General features: G+C 42.7%; 1 protein-coding gene and 1 long non-coding RNA gene across 2 annotated transcripts in view; one reads left to right on the top strand and one right to left on the bottom strand.

Moving 5' to 3' along the window:
• The window catches only part of LOC308583827, a 51890-nt gene extending 34122 nt beyond the window's left edge, over window positions 1-17768 (top strand). The window contains exon 3 of the long non-coding RNA XR_014006438.1: window positions 15914-17768. This is a non-coding gene — a long non-coding RNA (uncharacterized lncRNA). The remainder of the gene's footprint in view (window positions 1-15913) is intronic.
• Window positions 1780-19336, bottom strand: LOC308583791 (visual pigment-like receptor peropsin; the record flags this gene model as incomplete). The annotated part of the gene is made up of 6 exons (XM_081188125.1): window positions 18414-19336; window positions 14090-14295; window positions 5184-5283; window positions 4429-4533; window positions 2759-2982; window positions 1780-2223 (listed from the first exon to the last, which is right to left on the bottom strand). The coding sequence occupies exons 1-6, from the start codon at window positions 18715-18717 to the stop codon at window positions 1780-1782; spliced, it is 1383 nt and encodes a 460-aa protein (XP_081044251.1). The 5' UTR covers window positions 18718-19336.
• Window positions 19337-22642: the final 3306 nt, after the last annotated feature.

The raw sequence follows: 22642 nt of genomic DNA, 5'->3' as shown, positions 1-22642 counted from the left end.
CAGAAGAGTCTCCCCCACTCCCATGTATTTTGGAGCCTTGTTTAAAAAAAGAAGTATGTCTTCCCAGTAAGAATTAGGTTCTTCTGCACCTGCAATTATTTAAGACAAAACAAGGTACATACCTTCCTGCTACATATTAACCTCATTTCTTGGTTTGGTTTGATCTGTTGTGGCTTTGCCATGAAGCTGGTGTTGGCAATTAAGAAAAAATCCTTCTGTGGTAGTTAGTTGATCTCTGATTTTTCTTTTTTTTTAATAGAAAAATGGTTTGTATTATATGGTTTTATGTACAATGGTTGTAAACTGCTGTGATATTTTTTTAGAAGTGGCGGTATATAGATATAATTATAAATCAGTAAAGCTAGGTGAAGCTGCTTCTGAGGACAAAGAGGGACGCCGTTTCCTCGCCTCAATCTGCCTCCTCTACATATTACCCACAATTAGCAGGGCAAAGGTGTCATTTGTATTTGTTAATTCAGGTGGGAAAACATGGTACAGTGGCGTAGCGTGGGTTCTCAGCACCCGGGGCAAGGCAAGTAATTTGCGCCCCCTAACCCGTGGATTTTAGCACTCGAGTCTCTTCCGCCGCCCCCCAGATGTTGCGCCAGGTGCAGCAGGCCCCCCTGCACCCCCCACGCTATACCACTGCTCCCACCACAAGTCTTCAGGACAGCCATCCGAAGGCTGGCGTGGGGAGAAGGTCTCTCCGCCCCACCGCCAGCCTTCGGAGGAGGTCCGAGGACAGTGGGGTTCCTGCTTCCTTGAGGAGGCCGGCCAAACGCGCCCCCCCAAATGTTGCGCCCGGTGCGGCCGGCACCCCTGGCACCCGCCACGCTACGCCACTGACATGGTAGCAATAGCAACAGGCATGAAAAGCACCGGGTCGTCAATATGGCGTGCAGGGCAGTTTATTACATCTCACCTGTGGCCTGAGGTTCTTTCTGTCAAAGTGGGGCTTTAGAGAAAGAAGTCCAAGGGTCCCATTCAGCAGAGGAACAGGAAGGCCCCTCCTCCCCACTGGCAAGCAGCGCTCGGAAGTAAGTGAATTGATGCATGTTGCCATCTAGAGAGGGCTTTCCCCCATAAGACCGTTAAGTCCGGAGTCTAAAATGACCTAACTGCACCTGCGATTAAGGACTCAGGACTTCGGCTCTAGTGGCTCAGCGGCAGCCTTCAGATTTAAGAACAAGGGTTTTGGCTCTCATAACTGCTCTCCGGTAGGCAGCACCTGGGACCTGAAATATTTAGTCTCCCACAGGGAGTATGTTAAAAGATTATCCGCCCTCTGGTGGCTGACTGTGGAGCAGCATTGCAGTGCTATTTCCTGACCGGCCCCTGAGTAAATGCACTGTTGTGAGGACTGCAAGCAAAGTGTATAAAGCCAGGATTTTTAGCAAGAAATAAAACCAGCCAAAAAGATATGTAACTTCTGAATTATATTTTTTAGGTGGAGAAAATATTGGCGATTTTGTTTTTCTTTTTTTACATGCCAGTGAATGGATTTTCCCACAAAAACGTCTTTCACTTGCAGCTGCAGAGGGGGAAACGAATCCCTGCTCAGGCTAGATGTGTGCTGCTCACCTTTATATTTAATCAGCCACGCAGCAATTTTTATGAGTCTCCCCTATGCTTTTAGTGCTGGTTTTATGTGTCCTGCTTCATTGGAAGTCAAGCTGGTATGTCATGTTAAGTGCTAGAGGAAAGGGCAGGGGTGAAAGGAATTGGGGCAGCAGTATCCTATGGGTTGTGTTCACCGGCTGCACGTTTTGAACAGCCGGGTCACAGCCTGTCGCATTCGATATCAGGGTTGTTGGACGGGGTATCAAAAGCACCAAGATACACCTCCCTGTTGACAGGGGGCGGGGTGTTAGAACGACTCCCCACACCAGAATCAGGACTCAGTGCAGGGTGAACTTCTGGCGCGTATTTCTCCTCTCTCTGAGAAGGCGAGTTCTCCTGTTTCTGCTTGAGGTTCTTGAACCGCTTGAGCTTCACGGGGTCCTTGATCTCTTTGGCACAGTGCAGCAAGATGAGGATGTCCTTCCGGAATTTGGAGCTCATTCCAAAGTAGATGATGGGGTTGTAGAAGCTGGCAGATTTCGCAAAAAGGCTGGCGAGGATGCTGGTTAAATTGGGCACAGAGTAACCATAGGCGGACCACATGGAGATGACCGCGTATGGGGACCAGGCTGTGATAAAGGCTGTGCAAATGACTATGGAGACCTAGAGGAGAGAAAACGAGACTTGCCAGTTTCCACTTTCTTGCCCAAGGGATCCCTGTAAAGAAGGTGGTCCTGGAAAACTGGGAGACTTGGGTCGTATTTCCAAGTGTCTCATTGGCCCATAAATAGGTTTCAATCCTCTAGAATTATCTGTTTCTTAGCTACCTCACATTTTAAGGTTGTCTAAGCTTTACAAGTGTTTTATATTAGAAAATTTAGTTTGCCCCTCACAAGCGCTGCATTTCCCAGCACCCTCAACAATTTACAGTTTCAGGATTCTTTTGGGGGAAGTCACGTGCTTTAAATGCATGGTTTGTATTCAGCCACACTGTGTGCATGTGTGTTTGAGAGGAAAGGGGGTGGCAGAGAGAGAAAAGGAGTATCCGTCCCACTTTTGACTTTAGCTCCATCCACCACTGGCCTCAATTCCACCCACCCCTTGTATGCTGCTCTGACTACTTCTCTGAAGGAAATGCAGCCCATGGCTTTTAAAAGTTCCTCCACCCAATGCAGACTAAAGAAAAGCCCAGACTGACCCTTGTGACGCTTCGTTCCATTCGCCTCTGTCTATCAGTTGGGTCACCTGCTCCGCTTAATGCATGGCTCGACTTGACAGTATTGATGATGGACACATAAGCGAAAACCATGACAGACACAGGCAGGAAGAAACAGCAGATGAAAATGGACACTATATAAGACTTGTAGATGGTTGAGAAGTTAGCTTTTGCCCAGTCTATTTCACATGTTCCATACATGCGATCTAGGAAGCAAAATAACTTGGTTAGTCATTTGTTGTTGTTTTTTTAAAAAAGCTTGCTGCGATTTACCGGGTTTAAAATTCATCAAGATTAATTTCTCTTTAGAATTCCAGGTGGAAAAGAAAATTGAAATGTCTCAATGAAGTCCAAAAATTACAGCAGAGTTATTGCTGTAATCTTCACTTTAGTTTAGCTTTTCACCAGAGTAATAAGCAACCACTTATTACTTAGCGACGCGGGTGGCGCTGTGGTCTAAACCACAGAGCTTAGGGCTTGCCGATCAGAAGGTCGGCGGTTTGAATCCCCGCAATGGAGTGAATTCCTGCCCACATAGCAGTTTGAAAGCACGTCAAAGTGCAAGTAGATAAATAGGTACTGCTCCGGCAGGATGGTAAATGGCATTTCCGTGTGCTGCTCTGGTGTGCCAGAAGCTGCTTAGTCGTGCTGGCCACATGACCTGGAAGCTGTCTGCGGACAAACGCTGGCTCCCTCAGCCTATAGAGTGAGATGAGCATGCAACCCCAGAGTTGTCTGCAACTGGAGTTAACTGTCAGGGGTACCTTTACCTTTACCTTTAATAAGCAACCACCTGCAACCTGCCCTTTTTAGCACAGAAATGGCAATGGGTTTGGTTGCACCACCACCAAAAGTGGCAATAACAAAACAGCCATACACTGTTGTGGGGATGTAAAAATGCACAAGGAAAGAGCTTCCCAGCCTCCTTTGGAGATGGTTCTTCTTGAGTGGGTGAGGCATGAAAGATGCACAATCCAGTGGCGTAGCGTGGGGGTGCAGGGGGGGCTGGCCGCACCGGGTGCAACATCTGGTGGGGGGGCGCGCTCGCACTTGCAGCTCTCTGCCCCTACCTGGCTCACTCACACTCTCTCACGGGTTAGGGGGTGCAAATTACTTGCCTTGCCCCGGGTGCTGACAACCCACGCTACGTCACTGGCACAATCACAGTAGTGCTACAGTGCTCCTATGCTGACAAAGTGATCCCCCCACCAACAGGAGTTCCTTTGAAATAGTTCCCACTGAGCAATGCAAAATGCTAAGTTAGAATTTTAAAAATCCATATGGATTTTCAGGACAGATGTGTGACTCTTCCCGTGAGATTTAGTTTGGGATTTTGAAGACTAAAAAAATTAAGATTAGTGATGCAATCCTAAATATGTCTATTGGACTCAGAAGTAAGGAAAATAGGGCTTACACTCAGGAAAGTGCATAAAGAGTTGCAGTCTAAATTGTAAAATGGTGATGCCTACGTCTAGAATGCTTAGATCTAGAAAACTGACCTAGATTCCAGCACTATTAGACTAAAATAGTGTAAAAATAATACTTCATTTAAATTGCTCATTGTAGATATTGGTTGTTGTGTTTCCAGATTCCCACACATACTTTAGAGAGAAATTCCCACAAAGACCTTCTCCTAGAGAGAAATTAATTACCTGTGTAACTGCCCCATCCCAGGACTGGAGCTACTGACCAGAAGAAAGCTGCTATCCATATAAGAAAAAGGGCCACATTGATGTTGCTATTGTTGATACAATGCCCTGAAATACACAGCAGAAATTTGGTGCTTAACTCATTTTGCTATTGTACACTTAAGGCACACAGTCATAATAAAGAAAAATGGCATGGATACATTTGTGCAACCAGGAATCTTTGTAGATTCCCTACCCTTGATGGAAATATTGGGGTTGCAGCCCTTAGGTTGGGAGGTTTTGCTGCAGATTTAATGAACCACAGATTAGCAGTGTTGCCAGAACCATAAACTGTGGTTAATCTTAACAATGGTCAGTTGAAACAAGAAAGCTTCATAAACTATAGTTAAGACTAACTGCATTTTGCCCAGGTTTGGACACAAGGCTTAACTGTGATTAGTCTTGAGTGGAAGCATAAAGCTTCTGAACTACTCCTGGCCCTGATAAAGGAGAAAATGACAAGTGAGTGTGCACAAGTTTAAGGTTCACTTGCTTGCTACCTTAATGATAAACCATGGTTTATTGTTACAGTCAAATTAGAACAATATGTCTATAAGAGATTCTCTAAAATCAAGGTGGAGGGAATAACCCAGTTTTCTTTTAAAAACATTTAAATTAGGGCAAGTTTGGCCTATTGTAAGAAAGGAATACCTGTGAGACAGGATATCAAGCCTTAATAACACAAAGCCATGCAGTTTGTGTTGTCCAAAATACCTTACCTCTGTCTGGATGACATCCTTTTATATAGCGAGTCACGCTAATCACTGTGAGTGTGTTAATGCTAGCAAGGCCAAACAGCAGTGTCAGAAATCCATCAACCTGGAAAAACAAATAGTACTAGGGTTGTTCCCACATCTAAGTTTCAGAATGCCAGGAGCAATAACAAATATTGGGGTGGTGCCAGTGAGCTCATATGTTCTTTAGGGCATACAAGCATCTTAGATATCAGTGAAATATTGAATGTCAGGGAGAGTTATCATCCATATGATCAGTGAACATGTAGGTATCTGAAAACCAGGGATAAATCATGTGGTTGAGGAGTACATTAAATGAACAAGCAAACACATGCTTTAGACACACACTCCTAAGCTCCTGAATTACTGAAATGCAAAATAAAGAATAAAAGTGCATTTAACATTCTGTACAGAGAAAGACTATGAAGCAGTCAATCGAAGTATGCCATTGATTTCAGTGGAAAAGGCTCAGTTAAGTCAGTGGGGCTTGCAAAGTGCTTAACTGTGGATGGACTGTAGCCAAAAGAACTAAGCAGAAATCGAGCAGCTGAAACTCCCTATGCCAGGGAACGATTCACCCGCTAAAATAGCTTAGCTACAATGATCCACACTTGTCTGCCAATCTCCCAGTTGGACAACTGTATACATGGAGCTGCTCGTAAAGATAACTCAGAAGTTTCAGACTTTAGTTCAGAATTTGGCTGCCAGAATTCTGTTATGTGGGTAATTATAGAACTTCTTAGAGTATTTCAATGACTGCCCATTCACTTCAGGTCACACTTCAAAGTGCTGCTGCCTACCTTTAAGGTTCTAAATAGAGCCCTGCATGCCCTGCCTTCTCCCATACTATCCTGCCCTTGCAGTAAGGTCTTCTTTAAGAACTATCACTTGTTGAAGTGTCTTATGCTAGGAAAAGACCTTTACTGTGGTGGTGCTCTGACGGACTGGCATTGACCTTATAGTCCTTTGGGCACAAGGTTTAGACATGATTCTTTCCCCAATGATTAGAAAGTGACTACATATATTTGGTTTTCAGTTTCTGTCTCTTAGTTTTAGTATGGTTTGTTTTCATTTTTAGGATACTTTATATCTGGTTTTTATTGCATTGTGTTATTGTTGTCCTGCTGTCCATTTGGATTTACATGTTCTTGGAGTTGCGTACTATTTCATTACCCCTATTCTTGTGGTTTTAACAGCAGCTTGATAACGGCGTGCAGTTGTTTATCAATAGGGATTTTCAAATAATGCAATGAGCACATTAAAACTTAATGCCAAACCATGGTTTGGTGTTCCAAGAACAATTCTTGATGAACATTGTGTTTGTGGGCTCTTGCCTCCCACAGCAATCATTCTTGGTTTACAGAAAACTATGGTTTGAAGAAATTAAGGAAATCAGCCCTGAGTGCTCACTGGAAGGACAGATTGTTAAGCTGAGACTCCAATTCTTTGGCCACCTCATGAGAAGAGAAGACTCCCTGGAAAAGTCCCTGATGTTGGGAAAGATGGAGGGCACAAGGAGAAGGGGACTGCAGAGGACAAGATGGTTGGATAGTGTTCTTGAAGCTACCAGCATGAGTTTGACTAAACTGCAGGAGGCAGTGGAAGTGCCTGGTGTGCTCTGGTCCATGGGGTCACGAAGAGTCGGACACGACTAAATGACTGAACAACAACAAATGGTTTGAAGAAAATAACAGACTATGACTTTAAATGGCAAAGAACTATCATTTGCTGTAAAATTTTCTAAGTGCTGAGCATGAACAGAGGAGGGAGGGCATAAGCCCAAAACCTATTTAGCTTATTTGACTAGTTTATTTACTCATTTGGTCTGTGTAGTTCTCTTCTTCCATACATACAATAACTGCTCAAAAATCCTACAAATAATATTCCATTAACAAATGGGGACTATTCAAACATTACACCAACAACCTACATTGGTGACTGGAATATTATTTGTTGGATTTTTGAGAAGTTACCATACTTACTGAAGTGTGGAATAAAATAACCACTCAGGCATCTAAACTGGCAAATTAACTCTGACAACTTTACTAAACATCAAGGATGTTTAGCCAATCTCAGTATTGACTCTGTCAGCTCTTCTTACCAATTAGAAAATATTAGCAGATTGTCAGTTTTGCTTCCCATCCCACAATTACATCAATACTGTTGTGGGCAATTTAGAGAGTGACAAATTTTTGTTCACTGATTGCGTGCTAAGACATGAACACAAGGAAGGGTCCCATATTTTAAACTGCAATATGCCCAGAGAACCCTATATCTATATCTCAATGTGCCTTTGCTTGAGGGCAATTCCCGTTTAACTCAAAAGCAATTACTTCCTGGTAAACATGTACAGGGCTGAGCTGCTAAATATGGAATGTATGTTTTTGGGGACTTCAGCTTCAGACAGCAAATTCATTTATTCTCCCAACTCTGGTGCACGTAACAAAAGCCTGACACACAGAAATATAGATGAAGCTTTTTCTGGTATGAATATAAGGGGTGAGAAAAGCTTCACTTGCTAAATTCCTGTATGCTCACCAGAGGTTTAATACACAGGAACACTTCTCCCTAAAAGTTGATAACCCTAGGAAGTCCTTACCTTTTAGAGGATACACTCCTATCTGAAACCCCAGAGAGCTCCTACTAGTCAGTGTATAAACCTTTTGAGATCAGGCTACATCACCTCACCCCTTATATACCCTGTCAATTACTGTGTTCTTGTGGGGGGGGGGGCATCCTGCAGATACCATTTTATCAGGAGGCGAAGGAATCAACCCACAGCAATTCCTGTCTGTTAAGTGTTAAGACAGTTGCCATCTCTATTGTCTTTTGGGCAGCTTTTGAAGATCTCCCTCTTCCAACATATCTCTAGCCATACCTTTCCAGTATGACTGGCAACTATAAATCCAGGCCCTTCAGACACTGAAAGATCCATGCATGGTAGTCACACAGCAGCAAATATTCTATTTTAAGACTGACAACATCAGAATTTGTAAAGCAGATTTTTGGGGAGGGAATCTCCCCCCACAACCATCTTTCCTATACGGTAGTAGGCAACAGGAAATATTAGTAGGGAAAAAGCTCTCTCCACCCTTTCAGCTTTTGGTTTTGCTCCGTGAGTTTATTTTAAAGAGACTCCATTGTTAATTAACCAGGATGCTGAGGTGAGCTTACACAGCGTGTCTCCTCAGCACTTTTACCACCTGCTTTATCTGTTAATGCTCTTAAGGGCTGTCAGTTCTATGGTTTGGTTGTTATTTATTTCCATCTTATACAAATGTCAGGAATAATGAACTATATATAGGCATGAATCCCCAGGAATACCTGTGCTTCAGCTACTACTTAATTAAGTCTGAGAATCTAATTCTCAACGCCCATTCCATTTAACAATTTCCAGAGGGGTATTCGGGTTAGGCTGCTGTAGCAATACCAACAAATGTTCCTGTGGCACTTTAAAAACTGGTTATTATTTATCCAGGGGTCAGACTCTTCGTCCCATCCATGCAGTGGTATCCTGAGTTATAGGTAGATATGAAGGAGAAAACTGATGCATTTGAAGGTGAACCTACATAACTCACAATAATAATAAAAATAGAAATTTGTACTTTTGGAAATCTTTCAATGAAGATCTTCAATCACGTGGAACGTGCTCTATGGGGAGCTGGCTTCAGGCATGAGGCCCACTGGCAGACCAACTCTGCGCTACAAAGATGCCTGCAAACATGACATGAGCCTGGTAACATCAACCCTGCTGTGTGGGAACCGCTTGCAGACAACCGCCTGGAGACTGACAGTCAGGTCATGTACCCATAGCAGTGACCAGAGGAGGAATGGCCACTGGGAGGAGGGCAGAGAGAAGAAACACCATGATGCATCTGCAGCAGCACAAGCAGACACCTACCTCAGCCCCAGCTGCAACAAAACATGTCTCCCCCATATTGGTCTCTACAGCCACAGCAGGAGCTGTAACCTTCCAAAAGTTTGATTTCACCTCCAAAGGTGCACTCCTCCATGGTCTCCCAGGACATATGGATGCCAACCAACGATACTTCCCTCTTGTTTCCCAGTGGCTCCTTTTTGGCAATAGTCCTGTTGCCGCTCAACGCCTGAGTTCTCTATTAGGAATGATAAGGTCCACCAGAATCCCAAACGCTGCTCACGGAACACTACTTTCATGAAGAAATGTGTTTTGGTAACTCACGATATGAGAAGACTCACCAGATGAGACATACGTGGAATACCAACATCACTGTGAGCGCAACTCTAAAACATGTTGCTTACTCAGATGTAAGTCCCACAATATTATGTGAGGCTGCTCCCTAGTATGAGGACTGTAGTCTGTGTGCATTTTGATGCTTCGGGGGATTCTTTAAAAGTCAGTCTGAGTTTCAGTCAGTTCCCTTGCAGCTGACATGACTAATTAATCCATGTTGGCAGCCTCTGCCAAGGCAAAAGGTTAAACACGTCCAGGGAATGAACTGTTTCTTGAGGACCGCTGGGTCAGTTTTGACGCATGCTAGCAGGGTGGACTGAGGAAATAAATAGAACACTTCTATCAACTTCGGCTGATACACCAGCTGCAACCATCCAGCAGGATGGAGAAAGCCTGGCCACAGTTACCCATGCTCTGGTAATCTCCTATTTAGAATACAGCAATGCATTGTGGGTGGTATTGCCTTCTTTTTTTAAAAAAAGTCTAGAAACTGCAGGTGGTTCAATGTAGGCTACAGTACTGTTAATTAGGACTTTGTCTTTCACTGCCAAAGTTTCTTCAGCTCTATAGGCCCCCAGTCTGTCCACGGGTTCAACTTAAAGTGCTCATCTAAAGGTTACAGAGCCCTTAATTTCTTGGAACCAGGTTATCTAAATGATTACCTTCTCTTATATATGCATGCTCTCCTTAGAGGCTGTGGTCTATGTTCCCCTCCAAGTGAAGTGGGTAGTGGCTAAGGAAAAGGACTTCTTGGTGATAGCACCTCGGCTATGGAGACTCATCTGGAACTTTATCCAACGACTTTTCAGCACCAAATGAAGACCTTTTTATTCTCCTGGGTTTATATTTATTTAGTTGATTTGTATATCGTCTTTTGCACAAACCACAGAGCAGTTTGCAGAAGAATCAAAGAAGGCAAAAACAATGCATAAAATCCCACTAAAAACCCACAACCCCTAAATGCAAAACATAGCAACCCACAACGGTTTACTAACTGCAGCAGAAACAAACCTTGTACTGCACACTAGAGCTCCTGGCCCTCCTGTCTGATCCTCTTTGGTGATCTTAAGAGCCTTTTAAAACCTCAAATGTTCGCATGTATTCCTAGTCCTCTGGCTACAACAGATGGTCCTGGCTCCCTTTCTATCTTCCTCATCTCTCTTGGGCTGCCAACTGGCTAGAATTATATTGGCCCAGACGGAATTTAATCCTCGATGCTTGTTGCTGGAACAGCAGTTTGTAAATCCATGTGCATGTTAGTCGGTGTTCCTTGCTGTTCACTGTACAGTAGTTAAGGTGTACAGAATGTATTGAGTCATGAGCGTTCCTGCCGCAGTAAACAAATTAGGCCACAATCCAGTGCAGATGTAGGTGGATTTTAAGGCCCCACTATTCCCTAAATCTTTTTTTCTCCCCCTTTTCATTTATTGTCACCACAGGCCTCTTTCTATTGCATGTCTTTACACTGCTATTTTAAATAAATCCATTAGTGAGATCCATTTTCAAAGCACCAGCTGATTTCCTTTATGGGGGAAAACACTGAACATACTCAGAAGCACTGTACCTGTAGGTACTTCCTCTATTCTGTACCAGACAGAATCCTTTCCAGCTCTATATTCTGAACTCAGTACTAATAGAGAATCTGTTCCCATTTTGAAGGAATATTTAGCCATGCAGCCTAATCCTGTGCAGGTTTACTCAGAAGTAATTTCCTCACTGAGTTTAATGGGACCTTAGATTTTCTGGAGATGGCCCTGGCCTCTCCAGCCAGATCCTGTCAGGGCGCCATAAGAAGAGCCCGCTTAGATCAGACCAAGGCAGTGAGCAGTGAGGTGGCAAGTCTGCAGGTGGCATTAAATTATTCAGGGTTTGTAAAACAAAACAAAAAACAGGGTTACAAAGAGCTTTGAAAGGATTTCTCCAAACTAGATATATATGGGCAATAAAATGGCAATTGTGGTTCAGTGGAACTAAGAGTTAAAGAGGTGCACATTGCAGCAAAAATCACTAAGCGGTAACTGACCAGAGAACTTGGGGTGGTTGTGGCTCTCTCAGTGAAAATATAGTCTGTGACAGCTATGAAACTGGCAAATTACATGGTAGGAATCATCCGGAAAGGGATTGGAAAAATAAAACTGCCAATATTGTAATGCCTTCATACAAATCTGTGGTGTGACAACACTTGAAGAATGGGTACAGTTCCAGTGATCACATCTCAAAAAGGATTATTGTAGAGATGGAAAGGTGCAGCCAAGTTGATAAGGGGCCTGGAGCAACTCCCCTATTGGAAAAGATTACATTGCTTGGAGACTTTTAGGTCAGAAAGTGAGGTGGAAGGACACACATGATAGAGGTGTATAAAATTAGACGTGTAAATAAATGAATTATGCATGGTGTGGCTAGAGAGAAGTTTTTATTCCTCATAACATCTGAACCCAGCGAAGTTCAAGATTTAGGGAAGTACTTCTTTACACCTCATTATTAAACGATGGAATTTGCTACCACAATATGTGGTGACAGCTATCGACTCAGATGGCTCTAGAAGAAAAGTAGACAAATTCATAGAGAATAAGAAGGCGATCCATGGCCACTATCCATGATGGCAACACGCTGCCTCCAGGATACCAGTTGCTGGGGGATAGCAGTGTGAGAGAGCTATTGCTCTCATGTCCAGCTTGAAGGCTACCCATAGGCATCTGGTTTTCTGCTGTGGGAAACAGGGTACAAAAGTACCGTAGGCCATTGGGCTGATCTACCAGGGATGATGATGATTTAGATCACCATCCTGTTTCCCAGCCTACACTGGGTGTTCATGGTTCACTATTGTGTACCATGTGTACCATTCTATTGTGTAGAATCACTTATTCAACCCTTGATCGTCAAAAACTTACTATTCACATTTCTCCTCACCCTCAGCAACATCTCCTTATATTAGAGTTTGCAAACAGAATTAGCAATCTTCATTTCTGGTGAAATGAATGCTTAGGACACTCTTCCCAAACCACTGAACAAATGAATTTCACTCCTATGTATATAAAGTTTGTTTGCCAAGTATCACACACATCAAGTATTAGGTATTTTAAATTAAGGGCAGAAATGTGTTTCTATACATGTAAAGCCAAATTGTAAATTCTGGTGTGGTTTATTTTCCTTCAAAATATTACCAGTGATTTCAGTATTGGTCATTTCATAGAAATCTGATGGCATACTGTGACTGCAAGTTCTGAAGTCTGTTAACACAATTTTAGTTTCCTCTTTGCAGGTTAGAAAAATAATTAAAAATGGAATGTTGTTGGCAAAAGTTTGTTTTTTGAAGCCAGAGTTCTAGTCAAAATGACAGCCAAACAAACACTGACAGCAGAAAGACATAATTTTTCTGTCACCTGATATATCTGGCATACCTCTCAACAAATTAGGTGGCAATTAACTCATGCTACACTTTTAAGAAATGTTGGCAAAAACATTTCTTCTTTAATTTAAATGTGGACAATGTTCTTCATATGTTCTGTTTAAAGCTCTGTTGTGGACATGCATTTGTTTTAATAAAATATTTACACAGTCACTTGACTAACATTTTTGCATGAAAATTGAATAAAGGGGCATTTGTTTCAGCATCTCTGCCCAAAATGTGGCCCAATTTGGATTTCCATTACCTGCTAAATGGTCTCAGAAACACTATCCTTCAGTTTTTACAGGCAAAATGGAGCCAGAAGTTGACTATAAAATGAATAATCCAAAGGAAAGTGTAATCCCGAATTCAGCTCAGTTACAAAAGAGAGTGCAAACCTGCACTCAATTCAATTGCCTAAATCTTACTGGATATTTTACTGATTGATTGATTGATTGATTGATTTGATTTGGGATCAGTGGGATTTAAGCTGCCTAACTGTGTGCAGGCCTGTAGCCTAACTGTGTACAGGATTGCAGCCAACTGACAACTTTCCCATGGGGGGGGGGAGATTACATGCTACCTATAGCTGAAAATTGAAGGCCAGTGTTCTGGTACTGCAGCGTCCCACTGAACATCAGTGTCATCTGGATATCCAAAAGTTACATTATCTCCTGCTGGTCTCCCAAGCTTTGAGCAGAGAGGTCAATGATTTTTCATTGCACCTTTTAAAATTTATTTATTTATTTAGCTGGACCAGCTCCAACTTTTTTTCCACCAAAGGAAGCACTTGTAAATGCTGGAGTAAATCCACCCCTCTCTTTCCCGCATTGATCTTGATCTAGCACAGAGTGCACCCAACAGAGCCTCACCGACGTATATCATGACCTGCCAAGTACTTGATGACCCCTCCTCCCGTTTTTTTATTGCACATCAGGGAGAAAAAAAAATAAATGGGAAGTTTACTGAATGCTGGATACTTGTATGTAGTTGGTGAAATGTATTCGGTTTAGTGATTCACAACTTATGCAGCACTAGTATGGCATTATATATGCCCTAACCACTTAACCAGGGTTTGTAAACCAGCTTCCAATTAATGAATAAGATGCAGGACATGGTTACCATTGGTGTAGATGTAACACTAATCCATGATTAAAGTGACAAGGGAAGAAAGGTGGTTGAATTTGCTCTGGAGAGGTGAGGAGGGAATGCATTGTGTCTGTACTAGGCCATGGATTATATGATATTTATGTTTCATGACTGGCCGAGCCACAGAAATTTAGTTCTTACCTGACAAGTCCATATGGATGTGATCAGAAATCCATCATCTCTGAATACGTTGAAGATTTCAATGATCCCGCGGGAATAACCAAAGACAGACACACTGGCATCAGATACAGCTAGGTTAAATGTCAAGTAGTCCGTGGGCTGAAGGGTAGCCCGCTGTCTATAGAGTACAAAAATTACAATGCTGTTCCCAAACCAAGACATCCAACCTGAAAAATAAAAGGAAATGCTCAGAATGAAAAGCTGCAAAAAGCAGCCCTTGTCAAGTAGGAAACACTTCACAGCACGAACACACAACATTATAATTATTGCAGCTTCTACACTGGAACCTTGTAGTGCTGCAATCAGCTGAACGTAAGTGAGGAATGGGACTGTGTGTTCCTCTTATTTGCTTTTTAATGAACATATTATTTAATGAATAATATGTTGTGGTACCTTAAAAAGTAACAAACTGTATAATAGCATACGTGTTCGTGAGAAGGGTGAGGTCAGAAGGAAATTAAATGCATGCAGTACTGATGGTCAATTGCATTGTTAAAGCCAGCTGTTCAAGAGCAGTTGACAATAAGTTTGTGAAGATCCATAGTCAAACCTTACTAATAGCCCATTGAACATCATAGGACTTAGTTCTCAGTAGATAATGGTTAGGATTGTGTCATGCTTAATGAGATCACCAGGGACATGCCCTCAGGCCTCAGATTTGGCCCTGAAATCAAGGTCTGGGATGCCCCTGACCCGGGAACCCTATAGAGGAGATAGGAGCATACCATTAAAATAAATGCATGTAACTTCTTCACAGACATAGGAAAATAATACTGGTAGACTGATGGATAAGATGGTCATACTAGCAAAAGTAGTTTCTTCAAGAAGCATTGCTTGAAGGGTCAAAAAGACTTGGCAAAGGCAGGATTTAGAAAGTTTCACCACAGGGCTGAGGGACCTTTGCCCATCTGAGTGCCAGATTCCATCATGCAGAAGCCTTTGAAGGCCATGTTGGTGGGAGAGATCAGAGGAGGGAGAGCTCATAGTGGGGCAGATCAGAAGCAAAAGTGCATGAAGTCATGGAAAGGGCTCTTACCTTTGTACAGTGGGCTACATTCTAGCCGTGAAAAAGATAGAGGTTTCCATGTGCATCTTTTTCCAGCAAGGCAAGCAAAGAGGCCTCATTGCATATCAAAGACCCATTCCAGCCAGGGAGAAGCACTCAAGAGGGCACAGAGCTGGGCCAGTGAGGACTGTGGCATGGACAAGGAAGGGCTGGATGAGGAGGCCTGAAGGCCTGCATCCTGCACCCAGGCTGGAGGTTCCCCACCCTTACTCTGCAGCATCAATCTGCAGATGGGGACCATCTATTTATCAAGAGGCTTTCAACCCACTGGACATGTAACCATTTTCCTTTCCTTTTTTGAATTGGGCATCCTTGAGTATATCTGAAGATAATTTTAAGAACACAAGGAAAGCCTGGTATGATCAGACCAAAGGTCCATTTAGTCCAGCCTCCTGCTCTTACTGTGGCCAACAAGATGCTTTTGAGAAGCCCACAAGCAGGACAAGAGAGCACTCTCCCCACTTGGGGTTCCCAGAAAGCGCCATTCAGAGTCGTACTGCCTCCAACGCTGCAGGGAGAAGATAGTCACTGTGGCTCATAGTCTCTGATAGCTTTATCCTCCGTGAATTTGTCTAGCCCTCTGTCATGTGTCTGGTTTTCTCTCCACAATTCTGCTTTGTTTTTTTTTTTTGTTTAAAGAGGAAGTGGCACATATACAAACAATCAGCAAATACAGACTTTCAGGTTTAATTTTGTGTTCATTTTTCATGACTTTCTAGTTCATTATGTTTTCCACACGCCCATCCAGACTGAAGAAGATGAAGATTGTGGTTGTGCAACGTTAAGACAAGCAAACTGCTCCAACTCCAGTTAAGACAAATCAAGGAACATCGTTACTTCAGTAAGTACTGGTTATGTGCTAGAACAACAATTAAGCACATTTAAACAAACATAGTGCACTAATGACACTTAAAGCCCTAATTACTTAGCAGCTGATGATTACAAGGACAAAAAAAAGGTTTTAAACTAAGAGGTGGTTGTCAGTGGCAATTAAACATTAGGGAGCACCTCCTATAAAATTCTGCCAGTGATGCATTAGAATCTTCTTCTTATTTATCTATTTAACAGGATTTATATACCACTTAATCATCAAAACCTCCAATTGGTTTACACAAATGTATTTCAAACTTGTACCTTTCTGAATCTGGCAATGGAGTTCTCTGATCAAAAAATGTTTTCAAAAATGCACATATTGGGGACATGTGCATAAAATGTATATATTAGTGAAAACAGTTTACAAAAATGCATTATACATATTGCATACAGAAATGTACTGGACAAAATTGCATACATAAGGTGAATATTGGGAGAAATCTGCAGTGAAATGCTGATCAGGTCTCATGAGGACTTTTAAAATTTAATTTCACAAACTGATGCAGAGATAGGGAGAACCGAAGAGTAGAAAAATGTGAAACTGAGAGAAACTGAAGTTGACAGATTCATCTATTCCTACCATAGTAAGGCCAACATCTTGGATGGTTTACAACACACTACATTGTGTTGGAGGTGCTCCTTCTGCTAAACACAGGTGAGAGGTGAGGTTAGGAGACAGCATTCCAAACTGTTTGCCATGACACTTTAGTGTGTCAGTTGCAGTGTGTATGTCTGTCACGCGAACGCTCCCCGTGCTCCTCCCAGGGCTGGAAAGCGGTTGGTTTAACCTCCAGTTTGCTAGTAAAACTGAATTACGGTACTGTGTCGTGAAATGATGTATATCTAAAAAGTGTCACCAACACGAAATGTTTGGAAAGCTCTGGGTTAGGGCAATGGGTATTCACATTCTCTGTGTGAATTAATTTTAACAAAGCACTCCTATATCAGAAAAGAAACACTTCAGTTTTGAATTATTGTATTCATGTGTAAAACAAAGTTCTAATCAGCTAAAGTAAAAAAGAAAAAGTAGAAAAGAAAAGAACAATTCAACCAGCTGTCCTCCCATGTTAAAATTGTAGGAGAAACTGCATCAATAATTTTGACCATTGCCTTAGAAAACACATATTTAGTTCACTAATACCGATGTAGAACGTTATCTAGCAACTTCGGAATATTGAATGCATTAAAAATTAAGAATTAAGAAGATTCTGCTCTTACTCTTGATAGTGTCTCGCTTATTTAAAATGTTTAAAATCTTGACACTAGGACTCTCTAAAATATTGGGTCTATAAGAACAGTGATATTCCTATGATAGGCCTCAGCTATTCACCAGCTTGTTATATTACAGGGTCAGTATCTTAAAGGGGGGAAAATGCAGCACTGCTGTTTTATTATTAAGTAAGCACAGGAGTGCCAGTATGTTCAAACTTCTGTACTCAAATGTCTAGAGTTTAATAATGCTTGTAACAGTAAATGTTGCACAGTGTAGATTACTTTTTTGAATGCAGAAACAGCTTAAAGTCTTACAAATTTAATAGGGCAAATGGCATAATTTATTAGTCTTTTATTGTTCCACAATATTTTTATATTTGCTGCAACAGACTAACACAGTAATCACCCTGGAAATTATCAGCTACATACATCACACACAAACTTTAATAAACTGAATTATTTTTAGCATGCAGAGCAAATACATCTTTTAGTTAGTAGATAGGTAGCCGTGTTGGTCTGCCATAGTCAAAGTAAAAAAATTTTTTTCTTCCAGTAGCACCTTAAAGACCAACTAAGTTAGTTCTTGGTATGAGCTTTCGTGTATCTGAAGAAGTGTGCATGCACACGAAAGCTCATACCAAGAACTAACTTAGTTGGTCTTTAAGGTGCTACTGGAAGAAAAAAATTTTTTATCTTTTAGTTAGCAAGAGGTAGAGTATTGGAACAGTAAATAAGTGACAGCAGTATTTCACTAGGATAATATGAGGTCATCTATTTCCGCACATGATTCTTCTCCCATCCATTTTATTTCTTTGCCAAAGAATCTTCAACTGCACTTTAGTAGAGGAGCAGCTTGGATTATATGTAGGCTGGTTAACCCCAAGTATTTGGACTCAAGCCATTTTAATCCCTTTGAAATGAATGGGAGCTAATCCAGTTAAAGTCCAGTATTTCATCTTACCTGGACTGGACTTAACAATATTGTCTTCCCCTCCCCGCTTCCAAATATTTCAATGTTTTCTTTAGTAAAAATGCACCACTGTTCTGTTTCAATAAGAGCTGCAAGTAATTAGGCTCAACAGAAGTCCCTGTGAATTTTGCAGGCATGCTTAATCCATAAATCCATATACATACCCAGAGCCAGTAGATAGAAGCCAATGATCTTCTCTCCTTGTTCTGAGACAGGAGCGTCTTTGTTCAAAAAGGAGATATTGTTGTTTCTCCATGGTGCCTGAGGGGAACTCTGAAAAGACATTTTCTGTAGTTTCTGACCCAGAACTTGCCCTTTCCCCAGGTCCTGGTGCAAAGAGAAAGAAACCGACCTGTGCCGTCCGGAAACCTCCGATGGCTCTCTTTCTATGGAGCCCGGAGACTGATAAGGCAGAGGGGAATCTAAGGCGACAAGTAGCAGCTTTGCAGCCTGCTGGCCTGCTTGCATTTGCTAATCCTATCTATTAATACTGGTGATCACCAATCTGTGACTAGACAAAGACCCTGGCGCTTTGTCATTTACCTGGGGCTAAAGTATGCAGATGGTCACTTCAGCATGTAAAACTGTGGCATCAAAAAATGGAGGTCAGCTTGAGAAAAAATATGTAGTAGGTAAAAATCAGGCTTACAATATGAAAACACAAGGTGCCCACATTCATTATGTGCAGAGACACATAGCCATAAATTGTTCTGAAGGAATTTCATCATCATAACAACAGCAACAATAATACCCCAGCCACCTGGGTAGCTTCCAGCATGTATAAAAATGTAATATAACATCGAACATTAAAACCTTTCCAATACAGGACTGCCTTCAGATGTCTTCTAAAGGTTGTACAGCCATACCTTGGAAGTCAAAAGGAATCCGTTCCGGAAGCCCGTTCGACTTCCAAAACGTTCAGAAACCAAAGCACGGCTTCTGATTGGCTGTAGGAAGCTCCTGCATCTCCTTGACATCTGATGGGAGGGCATTCCACAAGGAGGGTGCCACTGCTGAGAAGGCTCTCTGCCTGGTTCCCTATAACTTCACTTCTCTCAGTGAGGGAACTGCCAGAACGCCCTGGGAGCGGAACAAATTAAGTTCTTAACCCAAGGTACCACTGTACCACCAAAATTAGACATTTTGGTGTTTTGTAAAAGAGATTGAAATACTAAGCACCCTCAAGTTACATAACAACATAGTTCCCTTGTTGAACAAGCTACATGAATAGCCCTTAATATTTGTATTTTGGAAAAATGACCTCCAACTTTTGGGCATCCACCTCCCCCTCCCTTCCAACACGATGGGAAAGGAATCAGCAGTGCAGTTTCTGGGAAATCAAACTGAGGTTTGGCTTAGCATTGGGTCGCCCCTGGTTCTTTTGTGTGCTCGCCAAAAGAATTGTTTATGGAACGCAGGCATTTAGGCCATGTGGTAAAGAATATGAATTTCATCACAAGGCATTATTTCATCACAGCTCAATAGATGCATCGTTATGTCACAGACAGGATATAAGTATTTTGTGTACTTATAAGATTTTTGGCACATCATACTGGCTGGCAATTTGAAGCAACCAGCTTTCTGCCAATATAAAGCAAATATAACATTTTATAACCAAACCAATAGTGTAGCCTTTGTATGCGAGAGCTTTTACTCCGAAAGGTACACGACTAATACTGAAGTACTCAGAAGCCAATAACCTTTTAGTAATTAGAAAGACACTAATAATCTTGTTCAACAAGCTAAATTATTCACTGGAAAATCCCCCCCTCATACTGGGATATGTTGCTATGAGCCATGATGTCCCTTTAGGCTTTGGTATAGACAGGTTACTGAAGGCAGGGAGCAGTGATGCCCATATACCTGCAGAAACATTTGGTTCCAAGCATCTGAAATGTTCTTTGAGTCACACATGAACACAGTTTTGACTAGTTTGGCAGCACTACCAACAAGTTAAGGGGGGGGGGACGTGGCATCATGGCAGCCTTCTGCACAGTGGCGTAGCGTGGGGGGTGCAGGGGGGGCCGGCCGCACCGGGCGCAACATCTGGGGGTTAGGGTTAGGGGGCGCAAATCCACGGGTTAGGGGGCGCAAATTACTTGTCTTGCCCCGGGTGCTGACAATCCACGCTACGCCACTGCTTCTGCACCTCCTTTTTCAAAGCCAACTGCCATTGTAACAATCATGGCCAGTGAGTATTTTGATCACCTTTCCCGTTCACTTTTGATGTTTTGACCAGGGCTGCATTTGCTGCCTGTCCTCATCCCGGCATTCATGGGCAACCTAGGGTTTATTTCTAGCCTTCCTTACAGCACAAATCCTCTTCTGTGGGAAGGACAGAAAGAGAAAAACAACAACAAATGAATATAAGCTTAACTTGTTTTAACAATGTCAACATAGCAATAGGACATGGGGAATATTTTCAGACTTAGAAACAACAACGAACGTTTACTCACATTTTTGATAAACTGTATGAGTAGACTTCTTGTGCTAACATCAGAAATGGTTCGTGAACTTCTGAATGGAACAGAATAACAGAAAATCGCTTTTCATTTGGAAAACCATGTGTACCTTAAAGAAGAGTTCCACACTTGGAGAAGGGACTAGATTACCCTCGAGGCCCCTTCCAACTCTACAGTTCTAGCCCCTTCAATTTATCCTTTAGATCAGAGTGCCCTCTAGAGTCTTGTAGCATTTTATGCAGTCCTCTGATTGTCAGTTCCCTTTCCCAAATCCTGCTTGGTTCCTAAATTAAGACTCTCTCTCTCTCTGGGTGCAACGAAGAGCTTTAACCAGACTTGTACACTTTCTTTATTGTGCTCACAATAAGAAGTCTTCCCCCAAAGACAAAAAGGTTTTGAATAAACACTGCCAAAGGGTAACAAACACCATATAAGCCAAATGTCAATCCCTTCCAATAAAAATGGCCACAGTTGAAAAGTGCTGGAAATTGACACATTAAGCCTTTTTACTGTTAAACAAGCATGTGATTATTTTTTTCTGTGTAAACTATTATTCATTTAGAAAATTAATAAACTGCTTGATCCAAAAACAAACAAAGAAACAAACAATTTCCAAGGCCCAGATCCAACTACATAAAAACAAGACTCAAATATACAGGGGTACAGAGTTACAGAAGAACAAGCACCATGTATCTTAACAGGCATGTGGTTAAAGGGGTGGGAGCTGCATAGGTAAAGGTAAAGGGACCAGTGGCGTAGCGTGGGGGGTGCAGGGGGGCCGGCCGCACCGGGCGCAACATCTGGGGGGGCGCTCGCACTCGCAGTGCTAAAATCAATGCTAAAATCCACGGGTTAGGGGGCGCAAATTACTTGCCTTGCCCCGGGTGCTGACAACCCATGGCACGCCACTGAAAGGGACCCCTGACCATTAGGTCCAGTCGTGACCGACTCTGGGTTTGCGGCGCTCATCTCGCTTTATTGGCAGAGGGAGCCGGCGTACAGTTTCCAGGTCATGTGGCCAGCATGACTAAGCCGCTTCTGGCGAACCAGAGCAGCTCACAGAAACCCTGTTTACCTTCCCGCCGGACATGCTTTTGAACTGCTAGGTTGCCAGGAGCAGGGACCAAGCAACTGGAGCTCACCCTGTTGCGGGGAACTGAACCGCCGACCTTCTGATTGGCAAGCCCTAGGCTCTGTGGTTTAACCCACAGCGCCACCCGTGTCCCTGGGAGCTGCATATCACACTTTAAAACTCCTGTGTGGATCCACCCTCACTGACCAGCTCCAATACTTCTGGATTGGAGAACTACTTTGGGCCAAGTGGTTTGAATGAGGCTGGGTGGGACATCTCTCATGGATGCTTTTGTGATTCCTGCATTGCAGGGGGTTGGAATAGATGACCCTTTAAGTCCCTTCCAACTCTACAATTCTGATTCTATTATGAGAAAACCGGCATTAGAAAAGCTGCCCTCTTAGCCTGCATTTTGATCTGCCCAGCCTTACAACAAAGAAAGCAAACATCCAGTGAGTGGGCTTCTGGTCAAAGCTTCTTTAGCAGCAGGAGAGGTACAGTGGTGCTGGTGATGATGATGATGAGGATGATGGAGGGCGAGATCAAAGCTTGACTTGGCTGCAGAGATTTAAAAGCAAGCTCCACAGGCGACTGCCTCTGCTTGGAAGACAGCCCTGCACCTTCCTACCTCAGGAAGCCTCATGGAGCAGCTCCACCCTGCACCCTCTTCCCTGTAGGCACCTTGCACCCATGGGGTAAAACAGCCTTGCCTGGTGGCGTTACGAAACGACCCCTCTGCAGTGCCACAAATCCAACTCAATGGTGTAACACTGGAAAGGGTCGATCACTACCTGGGCAGTTATCTTTCCACAAGGGCCAACATTGATGCCGAAATGCAGCATCGCCTGAGCTGTGCGAG

The sequence above is a fragment of the Podarcis bocagei genome, assembly GCF_964188305.1.
Source record: "Podarcis bocagei genome assembly, chromosome: 3".
Lineage (NCBI taxonomy): Eukaryota > Metazoa > Chordata > Lepidosauria > Squamata > Lacertidae > Podarcis > Podarcis bocagei.
This window is presented reverse-complemented; position numbering and strand designations above follow the sequence as displayed.